We start from the raw sequence: 14,396 nt of genomic DNA, 5'->3' as shown, positions 1-14,396 counted from the left end.
ATTTGAACTTTGAAACGTCTTCTTTCGCCCACGTCTGATCAGAGCAGTGATCAGGTTCCTCTGCTGGGTTTGAAGCCACATGGAGGAAAATGTAAAGTATCTGAAGAAGAAGACGTTAAAGGGAGAATCCATCAGTCAATAAGCTACGATGTTTAGTTAGCAGTGAATTAAAGATGTAAATAGACATAATATGGTGAATATTATTCCAACAGATAAGGTTTCAGCTGTTGTGGTGGAGCCACAGAAAGGAAATGTCTGATCTTATCTTAAAGCAGATCATCTGCTGTGCTGTAGATGAAACCAAAATATGAACAATTCTGTGCTTCAGCCTGCCTTCTCTGTTCAGCTGTTAAAAAAGGTTTTCAGGGCCAGTCTGATGCACACGTTCTTTACTCTGTGAGCTCTGCTAAAACACAGCAGCACATCTGTTTGTAGCTACTTCAGTCTGCTTAACATTAGTAAACCAGTAACTTCAGGATTTCAAAGCCTCTAATAAAAACAGCTGATTGTGCGTTAAAATGACAGCAGCTTCTTGTGTCACTGTGGACACAAAAGAGGAAACTGAAGTCGTCACAGAGGAAACTCCCACTGAGTTCTCGACAGCGTTCACAGGGAGCTGACTGACGAGAAGGAAGCCATGGCGACCGATGGACCAAGGAGCAGCCGTCTTTAAGTCAGGTAGGAAAGCTCAGATTTAACCTCACAAAAAGGAGTAAAACTTTATCAGAAGCATCTTTTTGAAACGGCCTCCATGCTGTTAAATCAAACCGTTCCTGTGCTGTGATATCTGTGTGGTCAGCTCTACTTTCATAGGAAAATACAAGAACTCAATAGAAAGGAAGTCAAAAACAGCTGGATTTACTTCATTACGGCTGCTGATGAAATGTGTTGAACACATGAACGGTGACATTAAAATCCTATTTTTGGACCCTGAAAAGCTCAGAATCGTATCAGTGCAGCTGTTTTATCTCCAGTTCTCCATCAAACAGAAGCAGACGGTGTTCTTCTCACATGTTTTTATGTCTCTGCTGCAAACACATGCAGGTTTTCCATGTGTGTGCTTCAGAACATCTCTCTGCTTTTGATGCTTTCATGTCAGTCAGAGACTTTCTGCATCAATCACATGTTTGTGAACTCGTGCTGGATTTCCACCTTCTCCTGTGGGGGTTTCCCCGACCTGCTACTGTAAACAGCTCAAATGATGCCTGAGTGACCAAAAATTTCCCTCCTTTTATGTTACAGTGCCTCACAACATTCACTCACTTTTTAAAAATAAATTCTCCTGTAACAGTTACTGTTTTGTTCTTTTTTAAGTTATCATTTCATGGTGTTCCACTCTTTTAAACTGCATATTTCTGACTTTACCAAAATGTATTTTAAGATCTGTGAAAAGGACGCTAAAAAATTATCTTAACATGAAATAATTTGATTTGTGAGATATTTACATATAGTTATGTTATAAAAATGTATTAACTGTATAAAACTACCAATGTAAGATCACATTTTAACAGTGAGCTCCAGAAATGACAAACGAGTTTTAACATGTTGTTTTTGACATGTTTTATGAATAGAGTTTTGTACTGTAGCACTCTGTAAAGTGCATTATAAATGAAAGGCAGCATAGTTATTATTGTTATTATTATTATTATGAAACAGGAATTAAAATAAGAATTAGAATGTCACTGAAAAAAGTGTCAGTTTTAAACCAGTCCTTCTGAAACTGTAGAAATTTTATGTAAAATATTTATATTTATTTGAATAACAGAAGTTGAGAAAGGATTCTAATAGATTTCTTGTGAAATTTAGGGTTAAACAATGAATTTCTATGAATAAATTACAGTGTTATGTTAAATGTCACTTTTTAAAAGAAGAAAAAAGAAAAAAAACTCCAATAAATTGGACATTTCTAATTAAATTAAACAAAAAGATATAATAGTTCAGAAAGTGCAACACTGTTTATATTTGCACTCAGAAAAATGTCACTTCTAAACACTTGGCAGCGCATTAAATCTTGCATAAATAAAGTGTTCTTTTTGTCATATTAACGGAACATTTCGTGCTTTCTGTAGTGAATAGTAAACCTCATTCACTGAATGTTGCTCTGATACACTAAATAAAATACCTTCTTTTTCTTTCGAATGCTTGTGATTTTAGCCCTACATGCCTGTATTTGGTGTCTGTCTTTCCTTTTTCTGTTATCAACATCTATCACATGTGAGAGAGGCAGATAAGAGGCGGCGGATGTGTGGTGACATCCCACAACAAGCAGTCGACTCAGAGAGGAAGAGAGCTGCTGCTGCGGTCGTGACTCATTTCTTCATTATTTCTAGTAAATGAACTAATCCTGCTCACAGACGAAAGCTTTCTGAATGTGTAACGCTGTCATCCTCTGTCATCTGCAGACGTCTGGATGATGTGAATGACTCCAGAAACGATGGCGCTCCTCTGGGTTCTGCTTTGGTCAGCTCTGCCTCACCTGGTTCTCTGCTCTGATCCAGATCTTTGTTCCGTCCAGGAGATCAGCAGCTCCCAGAGCAGTGAGTATCCTCCTGATGCTCGCTGTCAAACCACACGGACAGAAACACTAACAGCCGGTTCAGTTAAATAAATGTAAGAGATGAGAAAGTGTTGCATTTACTGAAGTGGTGCTTCTTCTACTAAATTATACTTCTGCTCCACTTGCTTCCAAAGGGAACGTTCTAACTTCACAGCATTTATCTGATGGATATGCAGATGTAGTCGTTAATTTGCTTATTTAGCAAACAATCTTTTAGTAACCCTCCTGTCATCCTGCTGGTCAAACTGACCCGTTTTAAGGTTTGAAAATGTGGGGAAAATGTATTTTTACAGTGAAAACTTCCACATTTTCAACATTTTGGGGAAATTTTTGAACATTTTTTGGTGCAAAAAAGAAAATGAAAATGAAAGAAAATATTAGAACTTTTACTGATACCTATGGAATCATTTTATATATTCTTAGAATTTTTTTGAAAGATTTTTATGCATTTATATTTTTTTTAAAAATTATCTCTTTCCAAATTTGGGGATTTTTTAACTAAAACTTTTAAGGAAAACTTTAAAGGATTTTTTGGAATTTTCTTCTGAAAGATTTTGCAAATTTTTATACATTTTTTGCTGAATTTTGGGATTTTTTTCAGACAAAGGAACAACTTTTTTGGTGCCCATAAATGAGGACAATGGAAGCGTTCATGCAAAAGCTTCTGACATTTGATGCATTGTTCTAATGAAAAAAAAAGCTTTTTATATCTGGAATTTATTTAATGTATCACACTGCTTTCTGCTTTATGTTCCCAGCTGCAGAGATTCAATTCTAGAGGACTTCAGAGGCAATAGGACTGAATTCAGTGAATTAAGTTCAAGTTCATTAAGTTTTATGTCTCCATAACATTTAGGTTTTAGAAATAAACACATTAATGACAGTATAAAAGCTGTTAGCACATTAATTATCCTAAAATATACTCATGTAACACAGAAACAGAATACACAGCAAGTCCTTGTAATGAAGGGTTTTTGTGTCGTCGTTTTATTTCCTGTTTTTCAGTAATGATCTGTCTGTTTCCACATTCAGTACAAACAACAGAGATTAGGAGCAATTTAGCAAAGTAACTGATCAATTCCTTCAAAATAAATGTCTCCTCCAGTGTCTCCGTTGCTGCAGTCCTTGCAGTGCCACAACGACTACGAGTCCCACGTCCACTGCAGGTGGAAGAACGACAGGAACACGACGCTGCAGCTCTGGTTTGAGACGGAGGATGGCAGGTAAAGAAAGCAGGAACAGGAAAGGAGATAAGGATGTTTAGAAAGGAGTAAATATGTCACTTAGGGAACAGTTTTCTGCCTCACAGCGCTGTGTTTGTGTCCTATCAGGGAGTTGTGTGAGCCGTTCAGCAGTGCAGAGGAAGGTAGAACCGTCCACTGCAGATATAAAACACAACTGTTCGTCATTGGAGTCAGCCACACCGTCTTCTTCATGAAGAACAACACAAAGAACATCTGCTCTTCTGTCAGACGGACATCTCTGGATCTTTTTCAGCACGGTGAGTTCAGCCTTCAGTCATGGTTTATCTTTACTGGACTGTTTTTAGGGATTTGAATTGATGTTGCTGAGTGTTTTTGTGTTTTCTAGTGAGAGCTCTCCCACCCGTCAACCTGTCCACACATGAAGCAGGTGATGGAGGCTGGAGGATCCTCTGGTCCAGCCCCTACCCGTCCTCCTCGTCCCTGAACACAAACCTGTCATATCAGCTGAGCTACAGGATGCACAGACAGGACAGCTGGACCGTAAGCAGGAAAACATAAATCTAACCCTAACCCAGGTCTGACAGAAAGATTCGGTTCATCTGAAAAATCAAAACCAAAAGTAACACTGAGCTGTGGCATTCACTTCTCCATAACACCATAGCTGACACTTAAGAGCTCTGCGTGTTATATTTAGCAGCGATAATGAAACCGGTTACTTTCCTCTCACAGGAAAACTCACTCTTCCATCTCATGGGGCCCATTCTGGTTCAGTTTATATCGCTCATGTCAAGTCTGAGCTCTGGCTGTGCTGAGACAAAGACGTGATGCTAACATGAGGATGATTATCACTCAGACATGCTCTTTACTGCTAATCTGACGACATCTGAACCATCAGCTTCATGTCTGGATTAACTCTGGACAATGTTCTGTGAAAGTTCCAACAGCGGTCTCACTAGGTTGGACTTTTCTGAATCACTTTTAACACGATGCAAGTCTGGATCACCTGCAGTCACATTAATGGATGGACATGCACACGCAAAGAGCTTCAATGTGTTTGGAGGTTTTAGCACCAATATTTGAAATTTAGCACCAAAAACACCACAGAGAGAACAAATTTCACAGCTTTTATAAACTGAAATGTCCATAAAAAAACATTTCACCATTAATGAAGACAAATCAGATGAACAAAACCCACCGATAGTTAAAGTAATCCAGGTTTGGACTAAATGTGAGCAGCAGCTAAAGCTCAGCTTGTTACTTCCAGCTGTTTGTAGGAGTTTTGTCTGTGAGTTATTAAATTACTGCAGTTTCAAACAGCAGCAGGATCCAGATGAGTAAAGTAAAGCAGCTGTAGTTTTACAGACAGAGAACAGGAGCTTCACTGATGTTAACATCCCAGATTTTAATGCTGAACATGCTGGATGTTTGCACTCCAGACTTTTAACTCCTGTAGAATGAAAATTTGAATGTCTAACTCTATTCATCACGAATCAAAAAATGCACTGCTGGAAGCACACACCAATCAGGCATAAGATCATGACCACCTGCCTCATATAGTGTTGGTCCCTTTATGCTGCTAAACCTCCTCTGACTCAGTGGGCATGAAGACAGGACCTCTGATGTTTAGGATGTCCTATGTCACCATCCCAGTACCACAGGACATCCCCAGAGGTCCTGAAGTCAGTGTTTAGGTGGAACATCCACATGGATGTCAGGACTGAAGGTTTCCCAGCAGAACATTGGATTAGAAGCAGATGTTCTTCACCTGTCAGTGCTCATAATGTTGAGGTTGATTGGTGCATATTTAACTGTAATAATGTAATAGATCTCTCTTTTCTCTGTCTCTTCCTGCAGACTGAGGATGTCACTACCACCACTGTGAAGTTAGAGAAGCGTGTGTTGCTTCCAGGACGCCGGTATGAAGCCAGGGTGAGGGTCCGGGCTGGAGTGGGTCAGTGGAGCGTCTGGAGTCCAGTGGTGACCTGGCAGACTGAAGACGGTAAATCAGCTTCATCAGCTTTAATTCTGAATAAACAGCTTGGTGTATTTAATGTGTTGAACAATCTGCCACAGCAAAGTCTTTCCCCTCTGATGAGACCCTGCTTCTTATCTCCTGTCCTCACATTTCTAATCTCCTGCCTCTGTCCAGTCTTATGGCAGCTCTTCTTACTGGTTTATTCTCTCTGTCCGGCTGTAGACTTTGGGCAGCTTCCCACTTTGCACTGTGTGCTGGAAGGAGAGAGGGAGGTGGTGTGTAGCTGGGAGGTGAGCCTGGAGCTGGCTGACTTCATCACCTACCAGCTGTTCTGTCGACACAACCGAACCGGCCCGTAAGTTGAGCGTGATGCCGTCAACGCCTCCTGGTTTGGAGCTGAAAGATGCACCCATCCACTTATCATTCATTCATTCACTGATCTGAACATCCCTGCTCCTCTTGTAATTCCCCCCCTTCAGCTCGGAGAGATGCTGTGTGAACCCAACAGTCCGGACCGACCACAGGGAGGCGCTGCTGAGCTACAGCTGCTCTCTGACTGTCCCAGCATCTGAACATCTGCTGCTCGACCTCCAACCAACACACAACGCCAAGACTTTTGAGGCGTACCGGCACAGTGAGTACAGGAAGGCCACAAACCAGAGGACAGGATGAGAGGAGAGCATTTCCCGCCAAATTAAAAGCACACAAGGGGGTGATAAAACTGCAGGTAGAGAGGATAGCTGAACAGATGTGATCCAGTAGTCCCACCTGGTGGTTGGATGGGACTGTTGCATCCATGCTTAGGAGCTTGGACAAAGTCTAGTGGTACACATGTAGTATGTGTGGTATGCAAAAATTCCAACAGACTGCTGCTAAATACTGAACTCATATTCCATGTTTCAATCAATCAATCTAGTTTTATTTATAGAGCACTTTACAATACTCGAGGTGACCAAAGTGCTTTCCAGTTAAAAACAAATAGTAAAATAAGAAATAAGAGCAGATGAAAAGAAAGCAACAATAGAACACGTCAGGAAAATAAAATCAAATAAGACAAAATAAAATAGAATAAAATGTCACCACACTACTGTGTATTAAAACCAGTCTGAAAACATAAGTTTTGAGCCGTGCTTTGAAAAGGCCAAAGTTGGTGATGGTATGTAAGTCTGGGGGCAGTTTGTTCCAGAGTCTGGGGGCAGTTTGTTCCAGAGTCAGGGGGCAGTTTGTTCCAGAGTCTGGGGGCAGTTTGTTCCAGAGTCAGGGGGCAGTTTGTTCCAGAGTCTGGGGGCAGTTTGTTCCAGAGTCAGGGGGCAGTTTGTTCCAGAGTCTGGGGGCAGTTTGTTCCAGAGTCAGGGGGCAGTTTGTTCCAGAGTCTGGGGGCAGTTTGTTCCAGAGTCAGGGGGCAGTTTGTTCCAGAGTCTGGGGGCAGTTTGTTCCAGAGTCAGGGGGCAGTTTGTTCCAGAGTCTGGATGCAGCAACTGAAAAAGCTCCATCCCCCCCCCCGGTGTTTATACCTGGTCCCAGAGACTTCCACAATCAGCTGTTTAGTCGACCTTAACGCCCTGTTAGGGTTTCCGACAGAGAGAAGCTCAGTCAAATAAATAGACGCAAGGCCGTTCAGGGCTTTAAAAGCAAAAAGTAAAATTTTAAAATGGATCCTAAAGGAAACTGGAAGCCAGTGGAGGGAGAAGAGGAGTGGGGTGCTGACGCCTTGGAGTGTTTGTGAAGGAACGGGCTGTGTTTAACCATCACACCAATCTAAAATGTCCCACACATAAATGGGTTCTTCTGTTGTGATCAAAATGTCACATATTATTCTGTGCAGCATCAAGGCTTCATTTTCCTATTTACATTTTTAGACAGTTGTTGTATTTCAGGACACTTCTGTTCACTTTTTGCATCAGTTTTAAAGAATATTCAGTCAGCTCTGGCTGAAACTAGTCGTTATGTCGCTGTGAGTCAGGAGATGTGGGGCAAAAGTTGTAAAGAAAAACTGGGTTAAAGAGACCAAAAACTGATGATAGAACATAAAGCTATTTATTTACAAATTAAAACGTCACTTTATTCAAATTAAAGCAAGCTTTAGGCAGGACAGCGACACCAGCACAACACAGCGATGATCAGGGTGGCTTTAAACTCCATTCTGACTGCAGAGAGGCCCAGAAAACCCAAAACACACACAACCAACCTGCACACAAATCCACAGCAGCACCAAGGCCTGGACGTGAGCGGTTTTAAACCTGACATTGCACAAGACAGTATGCATGCTGCTATTCATCTCAAAACTTCTTTATAAACACCAGAATGATCCAGATAAACTCAGCTAACCTCTTGTTGCTCAGTTCGTCCCAAACCACCTCAGCAGCTGAAGGTCAGAGAGGAGAAAGGGAACTGGATGGTGGAGTGGATGCATCCGAGCACAGATTCTAAACTTCCAAACAGACTGTTCTACGAGGTGTGTTACTACAGGACACCAGATCAGGTGAGGAACATGTACATCAGTGGTTTTGTGCTTTTTACCTGCTACCTCCTACATGCTGGTGGTTTGGATCTGACACATCCTGACAGATTCTCATGGATTCTGCTCTTTATTAGGGATCTCCAGTGCTGCTGAACACCTCAGAGGGCTCCCTGTCGGTCCCCATCCTGGGAAAATTGCTCGAGCCTTTCCAGACCTACCAGGTGAAGGTCAGAACTCTGGTGGATCCTGGATATGGTCCCCGCTATGGAGGAATCCCCTCAGAGTGGACTGATCCTGTGGAGTGGACTTCACATGGAGGTAGAATATTAGCTCCAGATGTTGGTTTTTCCTGCGGGGATTATCTTCTGCTGATTGCTTGTTTTTCTCTGGAGCGGCCTAATAAAACCCTCCTAACACGTGCCGTTATTAATCATTGTTAGCATCGTCATTTATTCTATTTTCTGTCCTTTACAGCCACCTGGTCGTCCACCACCTTCATCTACATCCTCATCAGTGTGTTGGTGGCCACGGTCTTCTTCGTCCTCTACTGCACCGTCCCGGCCTGTCAGAGGTACTTTACGTGTTTGTGTTCTGAAATGTTAAAGTCCTGCTGAACTCTACCTACAGCCATCAGAGTGCAAGTAACACAAAACAGTGAGGTTCAGTTTTTTAAGTTTTCATTTTAAGCTTTCTTTCTGTGTTTTGAATGATTAGGAAGGTCATTCTATGGGTGGACTCAGTTCCTTCTCCAGGGAAAAGTAAAATCCTCTCTGAGATGAAGGTAGGACCAGATACCTCTTTTTTTTTTTACTGTTTCTAGGATGTCAGTCAGTGTATCATCCATCATATTAGAGTTTTACTGTCCGTACGTTTCATTTTAGCATCTTTGTGTTTCAGTCTGCCACCCCTCGGACCCTCATGCAGAGCGAGAAGACGTCCATCTGCAAAGTCCAACACCTGGACAGCGTGTCGACGTGGTGAGATGTTTCTCACATCTGGACAGAAAACATTGTCACATTCCTCAGTCGTAGAAGAAAACATCTTTCAGCGTAGGTGATGATAACTTCCTGCTTTCTGTCTCTGCAGCTCCTCTGATGCTTTACTGTGGCCGACCAAGGTCAGTGAAGCAGACCGTGTGGACCAGGAGGAGAGCTGCTGGGACGGGGACACTCTGCCCTGTCCTGCTGAGAAGGTTCAGGGCTCTGACACATCTTCCTTGAGCTTCAGTGGACCGTACATCTTCTGTCAGGTCAGCCACAAACAGGGCTTCTCAGGCACAGAAGAAAATCAAACAGACTGATCTCAGAATGAACCTCCCTGTCTCTGGGTTTTAACAGCAGAGAGTGTAACGCAGACATCCGACTGCCTTTTAGTGACATTTCATATTAATATTCTGACATTTTTACTCATAGATTTCACACGACGCTGCAGTGCAAAAATGACACGTTGTGGTTTTTTAGAGGAGGTGTGTGCCAGACTTGGGCAGAAATAACATTTTTAAAAAAATCCCCCTTAAAACCACAACCTGTCATTTTTACACTTTGACTTTTGTGGAGGTTAAAGAAACAAAATGGAGCAATAGTAATGGTTTTAGAAGGCTAGGCTAGGAGTTTCCCACCACTTACAGTCTTTGTGCTATGCTAAGCTAACTGAGTGTTTGCTACACAGACATGAGAGAAGGATCCACTAAATGTGAATGATTCCAAATCCACTGTGAACAAACAATTCCAAGCATATTTACCTGTGTGTGTTGTGAAGTATTTTATAAATGAGCACATATCAGGTCTGAACAGCACGCTTTCTGTCTTCCAGTCATCAGAGCAAACATCCAAGTCAGTGAACGTCAAGAGTGAAGCCAAAGACATTGAAACCCCGTCAGATGTCTCTGGATCTCCTTCCCCAGTGAATTTCACTGTTTTTGGAGACGGTTATGTGCATCTGCCGAGCCCCAACGTCTCCAGATCCACTCAGGATCTCGTCTCCCACAGTAATGAGAACACAAACACATATCGTCAGGACCAACACGGACCAGAGAGTCCTGTTAAACCCGGCCTCAGCGAGCCCAGCGGCAGCGATCAGCCTCCAGAATACACCTCAGAACCTTTGAGTGCCTGGCCTCAGAGCGACGCCGTCCAGGCCTCAGGGTACTGCCGCCTCCCCACCGCCTTCATGACGGCAGCAAAGTGAAGACCTATAACCGCTGGTTTCTGTTTCTCCCAATAAGCTTTCCACTTTATTCCAAATTCCTTCTGCTTCCGTGTGAAAAACAAACACCACACATTTCAGTAAAGGGATTGTTGAACATTTTAAAGGACTATTAACCTCCTTTTTGTTTGATTTAAGGTGAAATAGTGAGCCAAGCTGTGAGAGGATGCCTAAAGGATAGTCTGCACTCAGGACAGCAACATTTGTCGTTATTTTTGAACTTTTTGGAAGCAAACGCATGTTAGATTGGGACAGAATACCTTGATATCTGATCAAATCCAAACGACTTCCATGCAAAACACCTCTGTGAAACTGAAAGTGTTTTATTTTTTAGCTGAACCTGCGTCTGATCCGATTCTTAACCAACTGTTGTGCTTCTCTCATTGTACATAATAATCACTTCCTTATCGTGTTGCTCCACCCGTACACAGTGTTTCACACAGGAAGTGGATGTTCAACCACAGACTCTTTAGAATTGTGTTGAAATGTTGAAGTTTTTATTACTTCCTCAAATTCTGCCTCTGTCACTGCTGAGGAGAGGCTGAATGAAGCAAACTGCACTTCACTGGAAAAGGTTCTGTTTTTGCTGACGTGCGTGTTCGCTGTCGTCATGTATGTAAGCGTGTTTGCACAAAGATGTGTGAGTTGATCCCTTATTGTAAATATCCTGTCCTGAGTGTTGCTGAATGTGTGTATTAATATATAAAGCATGATGTAGTGAAACTGCTGCATTAACTCACTAAACAACAAGGCGCTCTGATGTTCTTTGCTCCTCTAATATTTTTATTCACTGTGGCATCATTTTCCCTGCAGTATAAAATCATGCAGCTCTATTAAAACAGCACAACTGTGGCAGCAAATACAGCATCTGATCTGACATTTAAAGCCTCTAAATGGTCCATTGTCACAGCTTATCATTCACATATATTTGAGAAAGCTCTGCAGTGATAATGGCCAACTTAATTGTCTGATAGCATCCAAAAAAACAAAAAAGAAAGTAGAGTTTCTGTGTAACAAAGCCAGTACTGTGAAAAAAGGGGTCTCCACATGCCATCGATATTTAATTATTTACGTTTTCATCACTAACATAAGGTGATTTTATTCACTGTTCTGCTCATGAACTGCAGAAAGATGTCTCATCATGCTGAATGTGTCTTTGCTGAAAACTTGTTCCATCTTACATTTATTTTATTGATCAAGTCTGAAGTATTTTTGTCTTAATTATTTGTGTCCCTACTCATCTCCTCTTTATTTTGCATACACAGCCTGCAGTTTATCCAAAAACTCTGGACTTTTGTCACATGATTGAAGCTGAGATAATATATTTAGTTTATTATGGGATCTGCTGCAAATGCATTACTTTGGTGAATTTTTATATGAGATATGGTGAGGAGAGTGATTTTGATTAAATATTTTAGCTTAGATTTGGTTCATATTCATGCTAGAATTTCACATGTCATGTAAGGACTCTTTGGAAAATTGAAAATCAAAAGATTCTCTTGCAATTTCAAAAGCAAAAAACAAAACAAAGATCCTGCTTTGGGTTTCAGAGGATCAAACAGAACCAGTGCTGTTACTGTGTGAAAGGTTTTAGCAAAATCAGAGACGTGACAAAGCACTGAGAATATGTTCTATCTTTTTACTTTTACACTCTACTCAGGTGTGTATTTTGGCTCTATTTTGATGGATCAGGAAGGAGTTGTCTGAAATACATATCTAATGGTTTGCAATGTTTGTTGTACGTTTGTTTTATGAGGACGTGAACAAAAATTCCTGTTTTAGGGTCAGGGTTTGGATTTTCACACACATAAATATCTAAAAGTCTGAGCTGTGCTCCATGACTGAAAGTGAGAAACAACGAGCTGACAAACTGAAACAATTATTATCTTCTAATGTGGTTAATTTGAAGTCATATTTTAGATAAACGATGAACAGCTTCATCCTAAAGGCTTCACTTCAGAATGTCAGAAACAAAAGAACACATCTTTGGTTCTATAAATCATATGAATCAAGGTTTGAGCATCTTTTCAATCATTTATTCATTCAGTCAGTCTGTTTCTTCTTTGTGCCTCCCACGGTGGAGGAGGCAGTGAAAAGGAAAGAGGAGCGGAGGAAAACCGGCGTTTAACAGAAACAAAGCGGTGTCAGTTAAATCTGATGCGTCTCACAGCTGCTTCATCCGTCTTTTATTCTGTATTTCATATCATCTGTCAGAGGAGCTAAACAGGGTTAGTGACAGCTACCAGATGGATTTACTGAGGATTCACATGGATGAGACACGCTGCCATGACAAAGCTCCACAGTGTTCATGTTTCAGAGATAAATATCATGTATGACCTCCTCTCCACACGATGTTCACTCAGAGCTCTAACCAGTCTGCTCTCTCCTGACCTCCTCCTCCACCACAGCGTCTCAAGTCTCTTTGCTTTCCAGCGTTTGGTTTTCTATAAAAACCTGTCAGACTGTATTAAAGATGAACAAACGGATTTAAGGTCCCAAGCAAACCTCTTCTTGAAGATAATGGAATAAGGGAGTGCATGAATGTGCCCTCTTCATTCTGCTGACTGTTAGTGTTTATGGTCTGCATTCAGCCTCAGAGCTGTGAGTTTGGACTCAGCTGTTTGTGAAGTTATGCTGTATGAACTGTATTTTAATTGTTTTTAAATGAACATTTTGCTGTTATTTCATAGATTTTAGGTAAAATCATTTACATGTGAACAGTAAATCTGCAAATTATGTTTTAAAAGCTCTTTTTCAGATTAATTAGTGACATTACAACACTTCACCAAAAAATGACAACATTTTAAAAATATTTGTTTGTTTTACTGCTTATATTTGCTGTATGTGTAGTAGGAGTTGGATTAAAAGTAAATCATTACAGAGTTTCCTTATTTTGGTAAACAACAGAGAACAACTAGAAAAATGCAAACCAACCAAAACTGTGAATGACATCCACATCAACAGTATTTTAATAGTAAGTCATTCTATTAGAATGTGAGCTCATAAATGAGAAATGAAACTGTTTTATTGTATTGTTTTGTTTTTAAATATGGCCGATCTAAATCCTTATTATAACTGCTGGTTTTGTGACACAAAGATCCACTGTTGAATATTTGAGTCATAAATTTTATGTTTTCAAAAAAACATTTCCAAAATGTTGACAGTCTTAGTTTTGTTCTGTTGTCATAATTGTTGACAGTCTGATGGAAAATGTACATTCAGAGCCACATAAAGAAATATGAAGCTATTCTAGTGAGGCGTCTGTTTGTGTTTCTGTGTTTTTATTGATTCATTGTGATGATGGAGAGAGTCACCACATCTGTAAATATGAACTGGGTCAATAAACAAAGAGGAAAAATGCTCCATGACGCACCATTTGTTGTTTGGTTAATTTTTAATGTTGACAAACACTCTTAAAGTTATTAATGTTCTAATTGTCCAGTGGTACATTTAAAAGCAAATTTTATGGTAATTTAAAAAAGAAAGAAAGACAGATTCTCAGGATTTTGTCTAAATGTTAAAATAACTTCTAGATGTTGTAGTTGTGGACTGGGCATCAGGTCAGGGCTGGGGTTAGGATTAAAGGTTAGGGTTAGGGTCAGAGGTCAGGGCAGGGGTCAGACATAAAGGTCAGGTTAGTTAAGGTTAGGGTCAGGGGTGAAGAAGCGTGTACAGGCAGGCTGAGTGTCAGGTGTGATGTGTGATAGAAGAGTTTCAGCTAAAATGAAAGGAAAGGTTTACAAAACTGTGGTGAGACCAGCCATGTTGTTTGGTCTGGAGACAGTGTCCCTGAGGAAAAGACAGGAGGCAGAGCTGGAGGTAGCAGAACTGAAGATGCTGAGGTTCTCTTTGGGAGTGACCAGGATGGATAGGATCAGGAATGAGGACATCAGAGGGACAGCACATGTTAGAGGCTTTGGAGATAAAGTCAGAGAGGCCAGACTGAGATGGTTCAGACATGTCCAGAGGAGAGAGAGTGAATATATTGGTAGA

The 14,396-nt window shown here is 41.0% G+C and overlaps 1 protein-coding gene across 3 annotated transcripts; it reads left to right on the top strand.

The window, feature by feature from the left end:
• The first annotated feature begins 598 nt into the window (after nt 1-598).
• csf2rb (colony stimulating factor 2 receptor subunit beta) lies at nt 599-13,771 on the top strand. 3 transcript variants are annotated; one of them, XM_022195950.2, is made up of 15 exons: nt 599-678; nt 2,403-2,537; nt 3,663-3,780; nt 3,889-4,058; nt 4,148-4,302; nt 5,617-5,761; nt 5,960-6,092; nt 6,217-6,371; nt 8,080-8,219; nt 8,333-8,516; nt 8,673-8,769; nt 8,913-8,979; nt 9,096-9,175; nt 9,285-9,447; nt 10,011-13,771. In XM_022195950.2, exons 2-15 carry the CDS (start codon nt 2,420-2,422, stop codon nt 10,383-10,385), a joined length of 2,100 nt encoding a protein of 699 aa, XP_022051642.2. In that variant the 5' UTR covers nt 599-678; nt 2,403-2,419; the 3' UTR covers nt 10,386-13,771. The 3 variants fall into 3 exon arrangements, with proteins under 3 accessions (XP_022051642.2, XP_051798000.1, XP_022051643.2); XM_051942040.1 differs by lacking the exon at nt 599-678 and adding an exon at nt 2,183-2,301; XM_022195951.2 differs by lacking the exon at nt 599-678 and having other exon boundaries at nt 2,319-2,537.
• Nucleotides 13,772-14,396: the final 625 nt, after the last annotated feature.

This window comes from Acanthochromis polyacanthus, chromosome 2 (genome assembly GCF_021347895.1).
Source record: "Acanthochromis polyacanthus isolate Apoly-LR-REF ecotype Palm Island chromosome 2, KAUST_Apoly_ChrSc, whole genome shotgun sequence".
Taxonomy (NCBI): Eukaryota; Metazoa; Chordata; class Actinopteri; family Pomacentridae; genus Acanthochromis; species Acanthochromis polyacanthus.
The sequence above is the reverse complement of the archived record's forward strand: the minus strand, read 5'-3'. Positions and strand labels throughout refer to the sequence as shown.

Bases quoted from the DNA above. Each gene is read 5' to 3' on its own strand.
- csf2rb (XM_022195950.2), top strand. From the start codon at position 2,420: ATGACTCCAGAAACGATGGCGCTCCTCTGGGTTCTGCTTTGGTCAGCT. The intron at 4,303-5,616 runs GTAAGCAGGAAA...CTCTTCCTGCAG, and splicing joins ACAGACAGGACAGCTGGACC to ACTGAGGATGTCACTACCAC. The intron at 5,762-5,959 runs GTAAATCAGCTT...GTCCGGCTGTAG, and splicing joins GACCTGGCAGACTGAAGACG to ACTTTGGGCAGCTTCCCACT.